This window comes from Macaca fascicularis, chromosome 11 (genome assembly GCF_037993035.2).
Source record: "Macaca fascicularis isolate 582-1 chromosome 11, T2T-MFA8v1.1".
Taxonomy (NCBI): Eukaryota; Metazoa; Chordata; class Mammalia; order Primates; family Cercopithecidae; genus Macaca; species Macaca fascicularis.
In genome coordinates, this window is record NC_088385.1 from 129,162,663 (window position 1) to 129,181,413 (window position 18,751).

The 18,751-nt window shown below is 50.5% G+C and overlaps 1 protein-coding gene across 7 annotated transcripts in view; it reads left to right on the forward strand.

Annotated features, from left to right (window-relative positions):
• Positions 1–17,575: 17,575 nt before the first annotated feature.
• MLXIP (MLX interacting protein) overlaps positions 17,576–18,751 on the forward strand; it is a 70,528-nt gene continuing 69,352 nt past the window's right edge. For all 7 annotated transcript variants that reach the window (XR_012420789.1, XR_012420790.1, XM_065524978.2 and 4 more), the window contains exon 1: positions 17,576–18,086. Coding sequence is in view for 5 of the 7 variants with exons in the window: in XM_065524978.2 (XP_065381050.1) it covers positions 17,674–18,086 (413 nt within the window). In the remaining 2 variants the exon portion in view is untranslated. The remainder of the gene's footprint in view (positions 18,087–18,751) is intronic.

An 18,751-nucleotide genomic window follows, 5' to 3' on the forward strand; every position in this document is an offset into this window, starting at 1 on the left:
TACCTTGTGCTTTTGTCACATTTTAAGTAAGTAAAGTCAGATTGATGATGACGTTGTCCCTCTCTAGCTGCTCCAGCCTCTCCTGCATGGCTGTGTGGCCCTGATTCTACAAGACACACAAGTTCCTTGCACACAGGAGCTGTTGCCTTCCACAGTCATAAGAGCTGCCATTATTAAGCACCAACTGGATGCCAGGCAACCCACTAGTTGCTCCTTTCTGTGGGCAGGTATTGTCGGCCACCTTGTGCAGGTGAGAAAACAGCAGGACAGTCCCATGTAGGACTCTCATGCCCGGTCAGGCCCCCAGGTTGAAAGCCACACCCGAGGCCAGGTGTGGTGACTCACGCCTGTAATCCCAGCACTTTGGGAGGCCGAGAAAGGCGATCACCTGAGGTCAGGAGTTTGAGACCAGCCTGGGCAACATGGCGAAACCCCGTGTCTACTAAAAATACAAAAATTAGCCAGGTGTGGTGGCATGCACCTGTAATCCCAGCTAGTTGGGAGGCTGAGGCAGGAGAATGGCTTGAACCTGGGAGGCGGAGGTTGCAGTGAGCTGAGATCACGCCACTGCACTCCAGCCTGGGCGCAACAGAGTGAGACTCTGTCTCAAAAAAAAAAAAAAAAAAGCCACACCTGATCTGTCTACCCCGAGGCCTGGGTTCCAGCAGGGACATGTTTTTGGCTTCCCTGTCTCTGAGGGGGCTCTGGATTGTGGCAGGGACTCAGGGGCGTTAGTGCATGGGTGGACTGCAACCTCGGCTTGACTTGTCTTAATGGCCTCTAGTGACTTACATGGTGGGGCTGGAACTGGACCTTTCCCAGGGCCATGACCCTTTCGGCCCAAACTGCTTCCCCCAAGCTGACTTCCCCACCTGTGTCCAGCCTCTCCTGGCCCTGGGCTAGCCCCTAAAGAGAGCTGGCAGGGGTGGGGGTATTGTGTCAGCGGGTCTAGGCCAAGCTGCACTGCGTGGATCGGCTACAGGCAGATGCTCTCTCCTGTTTGTTCTGACTCTCCTTCCTACCCGTTCCTTTTTAACATGTTCCAGTGTTTTTACCAGAATTGGCTGCTCAGCTAAATAAACTCCTGATATGGAAAGTTCAGCTTGACAAAACACAAATCATAGAGGCCTTGTTTGCTTAAGGGGAAAAAAAATGCCTGAGCTGGCACACGTTCCCGCGCTTCCTTTCTGCCCTCTCTGCGTGTCTGTTCCCAGCTCTCGCTCTCTGGATCGGCATCCCTCCCTCCTTTCTCTAAGGCTTCTGCTTTTTCCCCCTGCTTCCCTTGTCTCCACCCGCCTAGATCACTGTCTCTCAGTCATTCTGCGGAACTTCCTCTGTGTCTCTCACTGGAGCGCCCTAATTTCCTCTCCCACCTCCCTTCATCAAGGAGCAGTCTCATGCCCAGGAGCTACAAATGTAGCTTTGCAGGCATTGATTGAGCTGTGCTGGGCCCTAGGCAGCAATGACTCAAACTTGACACTTAACCCCCAGGCAGGTAAGTGAGCCCCAGTGCTTTCCGATGCCGACCACAGTTTGGAATTAGGGGATACAGACATTCTGATGGCAAGGGTCAGGGAATCTCCTAGGACACTGGAGGAATACCAGGCCTGGGGATAAGCAGCTTGTTTTTCGTTTTTGACACAAAGGAGTGGCTGGAGGTTTCTGAGCCAAGGCTCTGCTGGACTGGGGATGGTGTTGCCAATGAATAGCATGGATTGGAAAAGACCAGACTGGAGGTGGGAGCTGGGCAACTAGGGAACTGGAACAATGGGCCAAGCAGGGGGCCAGCAGTTGGCAGCACGGCCCATGTGCCCCCAGGGAATGCGAAGGCGGTCAGTAGGCAGGGAAGTGGGGTGGGGAAGGGGTCAGCTGGGGGAGGTAGGCAGAGAAGGCTCAGGTCCAAGCTCCAGTCCATGCCATGGCAACAAGTGTCACAGAGGTCCCTGGTGGGGCCGAGGATGGATTACAGACCCTAAAGGCCAAGTCCAGCTTCTCTCTCTCGCTCCTCTGGGTGAAGAAGGTATGTTTCCTCCAGAGCCTCAGATTAGACATCCATTGACCTTGTCTATCCAGTTCTGTTTCCCTCTTCTTCCCATAGGGGTCGCCCTCCTTCCCCGGTCCTTAAGTGGGGCGGGCACCGCTCCCAGGATGGTCATATGACCCAGTCCTAGCCAATCACCATGGTCCCGCCTCCTGGCTACCACAATTGGCTCAGGGATGAGCACGTGGCCCGTAGTGGCCCAATGAGAGTCATCCCTCAGTGGGAACTGGTGGGAAAGAATTCTGCAGGAGCATCTGGAGTTGCTCAAACGGAGTGCCTGCAGCCATCTTTCCTTCCACGTGCGGAGGAATCAGCCTGAGAATGAAACCATCGCAGGAAAGGGCTGAAAGACAGTGAGTGTGTGCTTTCTAAGGGCAGCATTTGAGCCTAGGCCCCAGCCGGCCCTGAAGCCAGCACAATCCTCGGAACGTCTCAATTTTGTGAGCCAATAAATGCCCTTGATTGTTTAGGCAAGTTTTCACTGGGTCTTACCCCACGTGAGCCCCCACTCCTCCATATGGACCTGTTTTGGACCAACGAGGCATCCCCTTCTGTAGTCCTCAACACGGGGAGCTCCACCACTCCCTAGCCGTGTGACCTCAGGCAAGTATCTTAACCTTTCTGGGTCGCTGTTTCGTCATTTGTATAATAGGAGAATAATGGTGCCTACAGGGTTGTTGTGAGGATTAAGTGAATACGTGTAAAGCACTCAAAGCAGACCCTGGCACATGGTGAATCTCAAATGATAGCTGCTATTTTATCGTTATTATCCTCACGCACCTCTATCTTCAGAAGACCAGTTCCGAGAGCAGGAGGCACAGGGAAGGGAAGAATGTCCCTCCCCTGGTTGCCTTGGGTTTGCCCTCAGTTACACTTTGCTCTCTGAAGACCCACCTCTTCCCCAAGTGATTGACACTGGAGTCATCCGCACAGCATGCCCCAGATGCGGCACAGCCTGAGTCAGGCTTTGTGGGATGCGCCCACCCGGGAACAGGAAGGAGAGACGTGCCTGACTGAGCAGAGGGCTAGAGGTCAGACAACACGTCCCTGCCCTGGGCACTGGCTGCTCAGTCATTAAAGCAGACCCAAATAGCTTCTGGCCGGGGGCTCAAAGGAACAGCCAATTAGAGACTCATTTTTCCAGTCTCTCTCTCACTGTTGTTCTCTTTCCACAGGTGGGGTTGGGGAGAGGCCTCGGGATGGCAAGGACCAGGATCTGCTGCCAAGCCTATGGGTCCTGTCTCTGGGATGCCCCTGGGACACTGGTACCCATGGATGCACTGGGCGACTTGAGGTCAATGGCTTTCTCTCTCCAGACCTAGGCAGAAAAAGCAATCTGCTTTGCATCAGACAACCTTAAGAGGCTCTTAATCCTGCTCTTTCCTCCCTCTGGGCTCCCTCTGTGATGAGCTCATCTGATCTCTTGGCAACCCCAAAGGGTGGTTTAGAGCAGGGAATCAGCCTCCCGATTTACAGAAAGGATAACTCAGACCAGGGAAGTGACTTGGACAGGGTCCTGCAGAGACTCAGTGAAGGAGGCTTCGGAACCCAGCCTGTCTTCCAGCAGACCAGGAATCAGCAAATCTGGCTGACTACCTGGTTTATTTTATTTTATTTATTTATTTATTTATTTTTGAGACGAAGTCTAGCTTTTGTCACCCAAGCTGGAGTGCAATGGCACGATCTCGGCTCACTGCAACCTCCGCCTCTGGGGTTCAAGCAATTCTTCTGCCTCAGCCTCCCAAGTAGCTGGGATTACAGGTGCCTGCCACCACGCCCAGCTAATTTTTGTATCTTTAGTAGAGACGGGGTTTCACCATGTTGGCCAGGCTGATCTCGAACTCCTGACCTCAGGTGATCCGCCCGCCTTGGCCTCCCAAAGTGTTGGGATTACAGGCCTGAGCCACTGCACCCAGTCTACCTGATTTTTTAAAAATAAAGTTTTAGCCGGGCGCGGTGGCTCAAGCCTGTAATCCCAGCACTTTGGGAGGCCGAGACGGGCGGATCACGAGGTCAGGAGATCGAGACCATCCTGGCTAACACGGTGAAACCCCGTCTCTACTAAAAATACAAAAAACTAGCCGGGCGAGGTGGCGGGCGCCTGTAGTCCCAGCTACTCAGGAGGCTGAGGCAGGAGAATGGCGCAAACCCGGGAGGCGGAGCTTGCAGTGAGCTGAGATCCGGCCACTGCACTCCAGCCCGGGCTACAGAGCAAGACTCCGTCTCAAAAAAAAATAATAATAAAAAAAATAAATAAATAAAGTTTTATTGGAACAAACCATGCTTATTCATTTACATATTGTTCCTGGCTGCTTTCACCATACAACAACAGAGTTGAATACAGATGCTCTTCAATTTACAATGGGTTACTTCCCAGTAAGCCCATAAATTGGCCTGTGGTCCCAGCTAACCTGAAAGGCTGAGTGGGAGAATCACTTGAGCCTGGGAGGTCAAGGCTGCAGTGAACCCTGATGGCGCCACTGCACTCCAGCCTGGATGACAGAGTGAGGCCGTGAGTGAGGGTCCCACGTAGCTGGAACCACACAGGTGCATGGTGCCATGTGTGGCTATTTATTTTTATTTTTTATTTTTTGTAGAGACTGGATTTTACCATGTTGCTCAGGCTGGTCTTGAACTCCTGGCTTCAAGTGATCCTCCTACCTTGGCCTCTGTATTTACAGGGATTACAGGCCTGAGCCACTGTGCCCAGTCCTGAATATTTAATCAACATGTAAGGGTATAGCTCAATGATTTTTCACCTACTGAACACACCTGCGTGACTTGCATCTGGATCAATAAACAATATCACTAATCCCGAGTCCCCTTCCTATCCCTGTGTAGTCACTACCCCTCTAAGTGTGGCCGATACCCTGACTTCTACCTGCACTGATTTATTTGGCTTATTTTTTAGCTTTACACACACGGAATGATGTAATATATGCTCTTGTGTGTCTAGCTTCTTTCACTCAACATGGTATTTGTGAGATTCAATACTACTATGTGAGATTGTATGTCATTCATTCTCATTGCTGGAGAATATTCCATGGGATGAGTGCACTACAATGTGCTTATCCATTCTTTGGACATTTGAGATATATCCAGCCAGGGTGGCAGAGAGAATTATGAATTCTGGAGGATGGCTTGAGGCCAGGATTTCAAGACCAGCCTGGGCAACATAGCCAAACCCCATCTCTACAAAAAATTTAAAAATTAGCCAAGCATGTGATACACACCTTTAGTCCCAGCTACCCAGGAGGCTGAGGTGGGAGGACTGATTGAGCCCAGGAGTTGGAGAGTGCAGTAAGCCAAAACTGTGCCACTGCACTCCAGCCTGGGCAACAGAGCAAGACCTTATCTCAAACAAAACAAAACATACAAACAAAAAAATGGCCTGGCAAAATCTTTGTGACTTTGGGGTTAGGCCAAGCTTTTTGCTAAAGCCTGGGCAACATGGTGAAACTCTGTCCCTACCAAAATTACAGAAGTTAGCCAAGTGGCTGGGCATGGAACACCTGTAATCCCAGCACTTTGGGAGGCCAAGGTGGGTGGATCATCTGAGGTCAGGACTTCGAGACCAGCCTGGCCAACATGGTGAAACCCCGTCTCTACTAAAAATACAAAAATTAGCCAGAAGTGCTGGTGGGCGCCTGTGATCCCAGCTATCGGGAGGCTGAGGCAGGTGAATTGCTTGAACTTGGGAGGTGGAGGTTGCAGTTAGCTGAGATTGCGCCACTGCACTCCAGCCTGGGCCAACAGAGCGAGACTCTGTCTCAAAAAAAAAAAAAAAAATGTTAGGGCCAGGCATGGTGGTGCGCATCTATAATCCCAGCTACTCAGGAGGCCGAGGCAGGAGAATCACTTGAACCCGGGAGATGGAGGTTGCAGTGAGCCGAGATTGCGTCACTGCAGTCCAGCCTGGGTGATGAAATGAGATTCTGCCTCAAAAAAAAAAAAAAAAAAATTCCAAACCCACATCCATCTATTTCTTCACCCTTCTGTGCCTCAGTTTTCTTATGTGTAAGATAATGGTAACTGTCCCTGACCTGCCCACCTCCCAGGGTTGTGTGGGAACCAGTTAAATCTGGACCTTTGAGGAAGGCTGTACAAACTGTTGAGGGCTGTTCAGTCATGAAACTCTTCTGCCTGCACCCCATACATACAATTAGGTGCTTGCTGCAGAGGCATCAGGGGTCTCTGGCCAGAGGCGACATCTGAAGCAATCGGGATCCTGTTTGGTTTTGCCACATCCGACCTGTCGCCCGGCCGGGGCAAGACAGCCACGCGCAGCGGATGCACCGGCCCTGAACTCTTTCTCGAGTGGTCCCCAGAGGTAGCTGCTGCCTTTCAGTTTCTGCACTTGTTTATTTTCAAAGGGATGTTGCCAGACCACGAGGCCACCCTGCCCTTTCATGGTTTGTTTTATGCAGATTTCAGGAAGAGAGAGAAGAGGTAAAGAGACCAGAAACAAAGTCTTCTGCAAGCAAAGAACTGCAACAGGCCCCAGCTGTTAGGTTTGAGGGGCATATGGGGCAGGCGACTGAACTGCACAGTTGGGGCCAGAGGTACGGTTGCTGACCCCTGAGCCCAGGAGCCTTGAGAATATGGACAGTGTTAATAATAACTGCAAACATCCAACAGATGATGCTAGAATAACTGGACATCTGTGTGCAAAAATAATGAACCTATACCTTGCACCTTATCACAAAATTCACTCAAAATAGATCACAGACCAAAATGTAAAACATAAAACTAAGACTCCTAGGGGAAAACAGGAGAAAATCTTTGTGACTTTTGGGTTAGGCAAAGCTTTTTGCTAAAGACACTGGTAAGAGATTGAAAAAACAAGCAGACAGATTGCCAGATGATCCTTGCAAAACATATATCTGATAAAAGACTTGTAGCCAGAACATAAAAAGAACTCTCTTTTTTTCTTCGTTGTTATTTATTTATTTTGAGATGGAGTCTCACTTTGTCGCATAAGCTAGAGTGCAGTGGGGCGATCTCAGCTGACTGCAACCTCTGCCTCCTGGGTTCAAGCAGTTCTCCTGTCTCAGCCTCCTGAGCAGCTGGGATTATAGGGCATGTGCCACCAGGCCCAGCTAATTTTTTTTTTTTTTTTTTTTTTTTGAGATGGAGTCTCCCTCTATCGCCAGGCTGGAGTGCAGTGGTGCAGTCTGGGCTCACTGCAACCTCCTACTCCCTGGTTCAAGCTATTCTCCTACCTCAGCCTCCCGAGAATGTGGGATTACAAGCACGCTCCACCACCCCCAGCTAATTTTTATATTTTTGGTAGAGATGAGGTTTCGCCATGTTGACCAGGCTGGTCTCGAACTCCTGACCTCAAGCAATCCACCCATCTCAGCCTCCCAAAGTGCTGGGATTATAGGTGTGAGTCACCACACCCAGCCTCTTCTTCCTTTTCTTTTCTTTTCTTTTTTTTTTTTTGTTCTTTTTGTTTTTTGAGACGGAGCCTCGCTCTGTTGTCCAGGCTGGAGTGCAGTGGCCGGATCTCAGCTCACTGCAAGCTCCACCTCCCGGGTTCACGCCATTCTCCTGCCTCAGCCTCCCGAGTAGCTGGGACTACAGGTGCCCACCACCACGCCCGGCTAGTGTTTTTTTTTTTTTTTTTTTTAGTAGAGATGGGGTTTCACCGTGTTAGCCAGGATTGTCTCAATCTCCTGACCTCGTGATCCACCCGTCTCGGCCTCCCAAAGTGCTGGGATTACAGGCTTGAGCCACCGTGCCCAGCCCTCTTTTCTTTTCTTTTCTTTTTTTTTTTTTTTTTGAGACAGGGCCTTGCTCTGTCACCCAGGCTGGAGTGCAGTGGTGTGATCACGGCTCACTGCAGCCTCGACCTCCCAGGCTCAGGTGATCCACCCACCTCAGTCCCCCAGGTAGCTGTGATCATGCCACTGAACTCCAGCCTGGGCAACAAAGCAAGATCCTATCTCTAAATTTTAAAAAAGTGCAAAAATCTGGATGTAAATATTTACACTGGTCTTATTCATAACCACCAAAAACTAGAAACAACTAAAATGGCTTCAACTGGTAAATGTATAAACACAAAGTGGTACGTTCATAAAATGAAATACTACGCAGCAATAAAAAGGAACGAGCTACAGATACACACAGCAGCACGGCAGAATCTCAGATGCATTATGCTCAGTGAGAGAAGCCAGACTCAAGGCTACTTTTTGGAGGATTCTATTCCGGAAAAGGCAAAACAATGGTAACAAGAAACAGATGGGTCATTGCCAGGGACTAGAATGGAGAGAGGGACTGACTACAAAGGACAAGTGGGAACTGGGGGTGAGGATGGGTACTGGAACTCGTGTGTGTGTATGTGTGTTTGTATATGTGTCTATGTATATATATGTGTGTGTGTGTATTTTTTGAGAGACAAAGTCTTGTTCTGTCATCCAGTCGAGTGTAATGGCACGGTCATAGCTCACTGCAGCCTCGAACTTCTGGGCTCAAGGGATTCTCCTGCCTCAAACCCCCGAGTGGCTGGGACCACAGGCTCACGCCACCATGCCTGGCTAATTATTATTTTTTTGTACCGACAGGATCTTGCCATCTTACCAGGTTGGTTTCCAGCTCCTGGGCTCCAGTGATCCTCCCCTCTCAGCCTCCCAAAGTGCTGGGATTACAGGTGTGAACCACTGTGCCTGTCCTGTCCTATATCTTTTCTTTTTTTTTTTTTTTTTGACAGAGTCTCACTCTGTCGCCCAGGCTAGAGTGCAGTGGTGCAATCTTGGCTTACTGCAACCTCCATGTCCCAGGTTCAAGCAATTCTTCCTCAGCCTCCCAAGTAGCTGGGATTACAAGCACATGCCACCACGCCCAGCTAATTCATGTATATCACCATGTTGGCCAGGCTGGCCTTGAACTCCCGGCCTCAAATGATCCACCTGCCTCAGCCTCCCAAAGTGCTGGGATTACAGGCATGAGCTACCGCGCCCAGCCCTGTCCTCTATCTTGATCGTGGAAGTGGTCACTTTACTGTATATGTTTGTCAAAACTCCTGGAACTGTACATTAAAAAGAACTTTTCCAGGCGCAGTGGCCCATGTCTGTAAACCCAGCACTTTGGGAGGCCGAGGCAGGTGGATCACTTGACACCAGGAGTTCGAGACCAGCCTGGCCAACATGGTGAAACCCCGTCTCTACTAAAAATACAAAAATTAGCCGGGTGTGGTGCCACACGCTTGTAGTCCCAGCTACTTGGGAGGCTGAGGCAGGAGAATTGTTTGAACACTGCAGAGGTTGCAGTGAGCTGAGATCATGCCACTGCACTCCAGCCTGGGCAACAGAGTGGGACTTCGTCTCAAAATAAATACATAAATGAATAAAGAGGACAGTCAGACTGTGCACAGTGGCTCATGCCTGTAATCCCAGCACTTTGGGAGGCCAAGGCAGGAGGATCCCTTGAGCCCAGGAATTCTTTTTTTTTTTTTTTTTTTGAGACGGCGTCTCGTTCTGTCACCAGGCTGGAGTGCAGTGGCAATCTTGGCTCACTGCAACCTCTGACTCCCGGGTTCAAGCGATTCTCTTGCCTTAGCCTCCCGAGTAGCTGGGATTACAAGTGCCCACCACCACGCCCGGCTAATGTTTATATTTTTAGTAGAGACGGGGTTTCACCGTGTTGGCCAGGATGGTCTCGATTTCCTGACCTCGTGATCCGCCTGCCTCGGCCTCCCAAAGTGCTGGGATTACAGGTGTGAGCCACCGCACCCAGCCAGAGCCCAGGAATTCAAGACCAGCTTGGGCAACATAGGGAGACCCTGCCTCTATTAAAAAATTAAATAATATAAAAATAAAGAGGATAGTTGCTCCTGAGCTCCAGCTGCTGACGTGGAAATAAGGGCCCAGTGTTGTCAGGTGTTCTGATAGTTCAGGAAAATCCTTTTTTTTTTTTTGAGACGGAGTCGCGCTGTGTCACCCAGGCTGAAGTATAATGGTGTGATCTCGGCTCACTGCAACCTCCACCTCCTGGGTTCAATCAATTCTCCTGCCTCAGCCTCCCGAGTAGCTGGCACTACAGGCATGGGCCACCACGCCTGGCTAATTTTTGTATATTTAGTAGAGATGGGGTTTCACCATGTTGTCCAGGCTGGTCTCGAACTTCTGACCTCAAATGATCCGCCCACCTTGGCATCCCACAGTGCTGGGATTATAGGCGTGAGCCACCGGTGCTCAGCCAATCCTAACATTCTAGTGTCTCTATAACATGAAATGTCATGATTTTTACAATGTTAGCAAATCATTCAAAATTTTAATAAAGTGTCTAGATGTTAGTTTTTACTATGGTAAAAACATGGTCACCCCTTTTGCTCCTAAATCACCCTCAAAGTAAAAGAGAACAAGAAACAGAAGCAGAAGATCCATATTTAGTGAAATAAGGCAACACCTGTAGCTCCAAACCTGTAGAAGCAGATCCCAGTGAAAAGCAGGCCGGTTCTCTTGGAATCCCATAAAGTCTCAGGAATTGGAGGCTTCAGTGCTGCAGTAGGGAGGGGACTAAAAACAAAGTCTGTATATGGAGCAGTAAGACCTCCGGGTTCTCATCCCCCATCCTGTGCGCTCTCGGGTGACTAGCTCTCTCCCTCTCCAGGTTTAGCTTATGGATAAATTAAATCAAAGAGGCTCCAGAACTGAGGACAGCAGGCATTGAGTGCAAGGAGTGAGTTGCCAGAGGCTGGGAGCAGAGAGATTTAGTGGCAGTGGGCAGAGCAAACAGCAAAATGACTGCCCTCTTCCCTGGCCTTGCTCCAGAAACTGAACAGCCAGACATACACACTCCCAGAAGGCAATTGGAGGTCCCCCTGGGCAATCAGAACCACCCACAGAGAAGACCTCCAGATACTGACATTTAGAAGCCTCTGACCAAGGAGCTGCCTGGCCACCCACTGGCTTACTTGCTGACAGGCCATGCTCCTGCTGTACACACTGATCCTATCAGTCATCTTCATGGGCTTCTTTCCAGACTTCTGAGGAGAGCTTCCAACATGAAGAGGGAGTTCAAAACAAACTAAGAGAGAGAGAAAAATAAATAAATAAACAAACAATGCAGGGAGCAAAAGATAACTTCAAATAAACTAAAAATATTCTTCGGGGAGAGATAAGAGACAATATTGCATACATAAAACAAGAAAAGGATGCTGTCACTAAATTTAAAAAAAAGTAACAGAAAGTAAGAAAGACCTCTAAGAAATGTTTCTGAAATGAGGTGTATATATACACACACACACACACACGCATATATACATATATACATATATTATTATTTTTTTTTTGGAGAGGGAGTCGCACTCTGTCACCCAGGCTGGAGTGCAGTGGCGCAATCTCAGCTCACTGCAACCTCCGCCTCCCAGGTTCAAGCGATTCTCATGCCTCAGTCTCCCGAGTAGCTGGGATTACAGGCACACACCACCATGCCCGGCTAATTTTTGTATTTTTAGTAGAGATGGGGTTTCACCATGTTGGCCAGGCTGGTCTCAACCTCCTGACCTGAGATGATCCACCCGCCTCGGCCTCCCGAAGTGCTAGGATTACAGCCGTGAGCCACTGGACCTGGCCAAAACTCTTTTTTTTTAAATCATAACTTTAAAAACCCAGTTTTAAGTTTTTTTTGTTGTTGTTGTTGTTTTTTTTTTTTTTTTTTTTTTTTTTGTGCTACACTGTTTCTTGTGTTCCATATCTTTCTCGTACTTGAATTTCATTTTTGTCTTCTTGGAGAGAACAACCTCTAGTAGTAATTCTTTCAAATGTAGCCTATGGATGAAAAGACTATTTTACTTTATATCCTCCAGAATTTATTGAGGTGACAATATGAGGAGCTCAAACAACTCTACAGGAAAAAATCTAATCATCTGATTTAAAATGGGCAAAATAACTGAATAGACATTTATCAAAAGAAGACATACAAATGGCAAACATGTATATGAAAGATGCTCAACATCACTGATCATCAGAGTAATGCAAATCAAAACTACAATGAGGCCAGGTGTGATGGCTCACACCTGTAATCCCAGCACTCTGGGAGGCGGAGGCAGGAGGATCACTTAAGCCCAGGAGTTCGAGACCAGCCTGGGCAACATGGGGAGACCCAGTCTCTACAAAAAATTAACAAATTGGCCAGGTGTAATGGCACATGCCTGTAGTCCCAGCTACTCTGGAGGCTGAAGTGGGAGAATCACTTGAGTCCAGGAGGTAAAGGCTGCAGTAAGCCTTGATTGAATTACTACACTCCAGCCTGGGCAACACCATAAGACCCTGTCTCAAAACAAAACAACACACTAAATGAGATATCATCTGTATTAGTCCATTTTCACACTGCTGATAAAGACATACCCGAGACTGAGCAATTTACAAAAGAAAGAGGTTTAATGGACTCACAGTTCCACGTGGCTGGGGAGGCCTCACAATCATGGGGGAAGGTGAAAGGCACATCTCACACGGCCACAGACAAGAGAAGAGAGATTGTGCAGGGAAACTCCCCTTTTTAAAAATCATCAGATCTCATAAGACTTATTCACTATCACTAGAACAGCACAGGAAAGACCTGTCCCCTATGATTCAATTACCTCCACCTGGTCCCTCCCACAACACATGGGAATTCAAGATGAGATTTGGGTGGGGACCACAGCCAAACCATATCATCATCTCACCCCAGTTAAAACAGCTCTTGGCTGGGCACAGTGGCTCATGCCTGTAATCCCAGCACTTTGGGAGGCCAAGGTAAGCAGACAATTTGAGGTCAGGCATTCCAGACCAGCCTGGTGAACATAGTGAAACCCTGTCTTTACTAAAAATACAAAATTTAACTGGGCATGGTGGCAGATGCCTGTAATCCCAGCTACTCTGGAGGCTGAGGCAGGAGAATTGCTTGAACCAAGAGGAGGTTCATAAAATAAAAATAAAAAATAAAAGGCTTGTGTTTGTATCACTGGGAAATTTTCTTTTATTGCTGCTTTGGTTATTTCCTTTCTTATTTACTTCTTTCTTTCTGTAACTATCTAGATGGATCCTCCATGTCACAACTTCTCTTTGTCCTTTTGGCAGCTTTCTGGGAGAAACCCTCAGTTTATTTATTTTGAGATGGAGTTTTGCCCTTGTTGCCCAGGCTGGAGTGCAATGGCATGATCTCAGCTCACCGAAACCTCTGCCTCCTGGGTTCAAGCGATTCTCCTGCCTCAGCCTCCTGAGTAGCTGGAATTACAGGCATGCACCACCATGACTGGCCAATTTTGTATTTTTAGTAGAGACGGGGTTTCTCCAACTTGGTCAGGCTGGTCTGGAACTCCCGACCTCAGGTGATCTGCCCGCCTCAGCCTCCCAAATTGCTGGGATTACAGGCGTGAGCCACTGTGCCTGGACTATGCATTTTTTGAGACAGAGTCTTGCTCTATTGCCCAGGCTGGAGTGCAGTGGTGCAACCTCCGCCTCCTGGGTTCAAGTTATTCTTGTGCGTCAGCCTCCCAAGTAGCTGGGACTAGAGGCATGTGCCACCATGCCTGGTTACTTTTTATAGAAACCCTCAGTTTAATCTTTTAGCTTACTGCTGTGTTTTTCAGCTTTATTCACTTTGCTTTTTTTCTATATTTTCATTTCAACTCAGCTTTCTAAAAATCATACTTGTATATTTGTATTTATTTTCCAAGACCTCATTTACTTTTTTTTTTTTTTTTTGAGACAGAATCTCACTCTGTCACCCAGGCTGGAGTGCAGTGGCGCGATCTCGGCTCACTTCAAGTCCGTCCGCCTCCCGGGTTCACGCCGTTCTTCTGCCTCAGCCTCCCGAGTAGCTGGGACTACAGGTGCCCGCCACCATGCCCGGCTAATTTTTTTGTATTTTTTTTTAGTAGAGATGGGGTTTCGCCGTGTTAGCCAGGATGGTCTTGATCTCCTGACTTTGTGATCGGCCCGCCTCAGCCTCCCAAAGTGCTGGGATTACCAGCACCCGGCCCTCATTTGCCTTTTTCATAATGGGCTGTTGCTCAATGGTACAGAATCTTCTGTGTTTTTTCCTGAATTATTAGTTATTTTTAAAATCTTTGTTAACTTTCTCCCCCTTGCTAGTTCCCAGGTAGCTTTCTCCCAGAGTGCTGGCTTTCCTTACCTATTTGCTGACTTGTGCTGGTGTGTAACCCTTCATATTTGGGTATTTCTATTTGTCTGACTGCTGATTTGATTCCAATCCAGTGTTTCTTCTGATTTTTGGAGAAAAGACGGCAATCCTGTGAGGCTCTGGTTTGGTGGCTTGTCTGGGTGTGGGGGCTTCTCGTCCTCATGGGGTTGTTAGCTCCCCAGGTCGCCATCCCGCATGGCCACTCTCCTGCCGACGCTGCCCGATACTCAGAAGGAGGGGAAGTCGAGACCTCCTCCTTATCCTTACAGACACTGATTGTGAGCTTGGAGCACCTTCTGTGACTGGACCGCCCATGCAGTGGTCCTTTGCTTTTTGCATTTTTAACTGCAATTTCCCCCAAGGGTCTTTCCTAATACAGTCTCTTAGGAATTGATGGTGGGATTAAATAAGGCTTGTTTCTGCACTGAATACAGTCCATGGGTTGCCACTTTGCAACCTCAGCTTTAAGGCTTATCTCCTCCCAGGAAACTGATTTTAACTTTTTAAGTTAAAAATGGGTATATAAGGCCGGGTGCAGTGGCTCACGCCTGTAATCCCAGCACTTTGGCAGGCCGAGGCGGGCAGATCACGAGGTCAGGAGATCGAGACCATCCTGGCTAACACAGTGAAACCCCGTCTCTACTAAAAAAATACGAAAAATTAGCTGGGCATGGTGGTGGGTGCCTGTAGTCCCAGCTACTCGGGAGGCTGAGGCAGGAGAATGGCGTGAACCCAGGAGGCAGAGCTTGCAGTGAGCCGAGATCGTGCCCTGCACTGCAGCCTGGGCGACAAAGCGAGGCTCTGCCTCAAAAAAAAAAAAAAAGTGTATAAGTAATACATGTTTATTTTGGAAATTAGAAAATACAGGCCAGGTGTGGTGGCTCATGCCTGTAATCCCAGCATTTTGGGAGGTCGAGGCAGGAGGACTGCCTGAACCCAGGAGTTCGAGACCAGCCTGGGCAACATAGGGAAACCCCATCTCTACAAAAAATTAAAAATGAGCTGGGAGTGGTGGTGCTCACCTGGGTTCACAGCTACTAGGGAGACTGAGGTGGGAGGATAGCTTGGGAAGGGGAGGTTGAGGCTGCAGTGAGCCATGATCACATCAATGTGACACAGTGAGAAAAAAAAAAAAGGCAGAAAGAAAATCTAGGTAAACAGGAAGACAAAAATAAAAGCAGGGCATGTGGCTCACCCTGTAATTCCAGCACCTTGGGAGGCTGAGGCAGGAGGATCACTTGAGGTCAGGAATTCGAGACCAGGCTGGACAGCATGGAGAGACCCCATCTCCACAAAAAATACAAAAATTAGCGGGGCACTGTGGTGCGCACCTGTGGTCCTGCTACTCGGGAGGTTGAGGTGGGAGGATTGCTTGGGTCCTGGAGGTTGAGGTTGCTGTAAGCCATGATGGCATCACTCCACTCCAGACCAGGTGACAGAGCCAGACCCTGTCTCAAAAAAAAGTGGCTGGGCATGTAAACTTACCAAGGAGACAAGTCTTCAGATAAAGGAAGGCAACTCAAAGGATGGACTTTCAAACATTTGCAACCAGCACTGGGAACAGTAGTAGGTTGGGGAAGAGGGAAATCTAGAACTCACGCCTGAAAACTGCCAGTCATCCAGCCCATTTTTCCTTACAGACATTTGGAAATAAGTTAATGGAGCCATTTTGGTGAGAGCCCTCAGTTCCCTTCAGGAGGCCTTTGTCAGGAAGAGGGTGGGGCAGGGTACTCATCCCCCATCCAAATCTGGAACTGAAACCAGCTTCAAAGCCAAGCGCAGAGCCATCACGATGGCTCACGCCTGTAATCCCAGCACTTTGGGAGTCCAAGGCAGGCCTCACTTGAGGTCAGGAGTTCCAGACCAGCCTGGCCAACATGGTGATTGCACCACTGCGCTCCAGCCTTGGGTGACAAAGCAAGACTCTGTCTCAAAAAAACAAAACAACAATAAAACAAAGCAGAGTGCAGGAATGGCTGTGGACTCTAGATGCCCTGCTAGGATTAGGATGGGTGTTCCTGGCTCATGGGCCTCACTGGCTCTTCTGGTGCCCTGCCACCCCCACCCCAGACTGGCTTTGAGCCCTGGAAACCTTGACAGCTTTCTAGAAGTGTCTGTCAGTTAGGTCGTGCGACGCGAAGTTGCCGTTTCTGCAGGTCAAAAAGTGGTGGACTATTGGAAATTTCTAGGCACCTCTGGTCTGGTTGATCCAAATCCTCCAACTTGTGGCACATTTATTTAGCGCTCATTTTGTGCCATCCTGCCTGCTAAGCACCTTATAGCCATTTTTATTTGTATTTATTTTTCTTTTTGAGACAGGGTCTCGCTTTGTCACCCAGGCTAGAGTGCAGTGGCGCAATCTCGGCTCACTGCAACCTCCACCTCCCGGATTCAAGCGATTCTCCTGCTTCAGCCTCCAGAGTAGCTGGGATTACAGGGGTGCACCACTACGACCGGCTAATTTTTGTATTTTTAGTAGAGACAGGGTTTCACCGTGTTGGCCTGGCTGGTCTCGAACTTCTGGCCTCAAGTGATCCACCCGCCTCGGCCTCTCAAAGTGCTAGAATTACAGGCGTGAGCCACCGCGGCCCGCTATAGCCATTTTAGAACTGTCACAGGTTTCTGAGGCACCGGATTGTTCACCATTTGACAGAGAAGAAAACTCGGGCTCAGATACTCCCCTTTTGGAATTGTTTCGGGGGCTGCCTCGTCCGTCAAACTTAAAAAAAATAACAGCATCCTGAGTTGAAGTTAAAAGAGCTGGGGTCTGGAGGCCTCTGGGCTCAGGGGCGCTGCCACTCAACCGCTGCGCCGCGCTGGGGACGCGCACGGGCAGTAAGTTCCCAGCTCTGTGGACGCCAGGTCTTAAACAAATCCTGTCGGTATTCAGTCACCCAGTGTTCCCATCAATACGATGAGAATAATGGGGACAATAGCCACCTAGTCCGGCAAAGTCAGGCGTGAGCTGCGAAGACTCGGTACCGCCCGGCAGGGGAAAGCAGGGCCTGGAGGCCGAGGAGCCCCACCCGCACCCACCACGTGGAGCCGGCCGGGCCCGCGGCGAGACCGCAGGGCGACAACCGGGGCGCGGAGCGGGGCGGGGGTGGGACTAGCAGTCGTCCCACTCCGCCGACGCCTCTCCCAGGCGGCGACACCGGCGAGCCGCTCCGCCCGGCCACCGTGTCCCTCAGCACCCGCGGACGCCAGGAGAGGAGGAGGTGGCGAGGCGCACGGCGGAGAGGCGTGGCCTCCGATTCCCGTATTTTTTTTGGTCCGCCTAGCTAAGGAAAGGTTCCCCTGCGCCTTTAAGAGGCCGACGCGGGCAGTGGATTGGGCCAGACTCCTCGGTGACGTCACGCCGGGGCCGGCGCCCTACCCCTCCCGCCGCGCCGCGCGCTCGCGGACAGTCGGCGCGCGGGCCGGGCCCCGCCGGCGCCCCTCAGCTTCGCGCGCCTGTGGTGTTGCCCCGGGCTCCGGGGGATGCCCCCGGCCGAGCACTTCTCATGGCCGCCGACGTCTTCATGTGCTCCCCGCGCCGGCCCCGCAGCCGGGGCCGCCAGGTGCTGCTCAAGCCCCAGGTGCCTGAGGACGACGACGACTCGGACACGGATGAGCCGTCCCCGCCGCCCGCCTTCGGCGCGGCCACCCCGGCCCGGGCCCACGCGAGCGCCGCGCCACCGCCGCCTCGGGCCGGGCCGGGCCGCGAGGAGCCTCCGCGCCGCCAGCAGATCATCCACAGCGGCCACTTCATGGTGTCGTCGCCGCACCGGGAGCACCCGCCCAAGAAGGGCTACGATTTCGACACGGTCAACAAACAGACGTGCCAGACCTACAGCTTCGGCAAGACCAGCTCCTGCCACCTGTCCATCGACGCCTCGCTCACCAAGCTCTTCGAGTGCATGACTTTGGCCTACAGGTAGGGACCCCCGCGACCCCCGGAGGCCCCGGCCGAAGGCCCCTGTTTGACAAAACAAGCGTGGAGGGAAGGGCCGCCTGGCAACCCCGTGGCTTCATGCATTCCCTTTGGGTCTTCCCCCTTCGAGAGGGTTTATGGATCTGGGGTTCCCCGCGTTGCCAGAGAGGCCGGGGTCCTGGCCTCTTCCCCTGCCAGCAGTGCCGGGGTCCTTTCGGGTTCACGTTCCCTATCCAGGCCCTCCCCTCCAGTGTCCTGGGGCCACCGATCTTGGACGAGAAAGAGGTATAAACACTGGCTGCATCTTGTGTTACCCGACTCTATGGACTCCTTCCTCCAAACGCTTTGTGTGTTTTCCCCATATCCAGCAGCGGTCAGGACCACCTGTTCCGGGTGACGGGAGGCTGGCTCTGCTGTTTAATGGTTGTGTAACACCTCGGAGCCTGTTTCCTCCTTCATAAAAGGGGAATGACTGTAGTGTCTGCCTCCAAGGGGCTGTTGTGGTACTGGAGTGACTTAGGTAAATTGCTTATTCCAGTGCTTGGCCAGAGTTAGGTGTCCCTGCACCTGGAGGCTGGCCCATTACAACCTCATCGGGAGGCCCTCCCCCATCTCGGGAAGGCCTTGGGTGCCTCCTAAGAAGACTTTTGGTGCCACAGCTGTTGGAG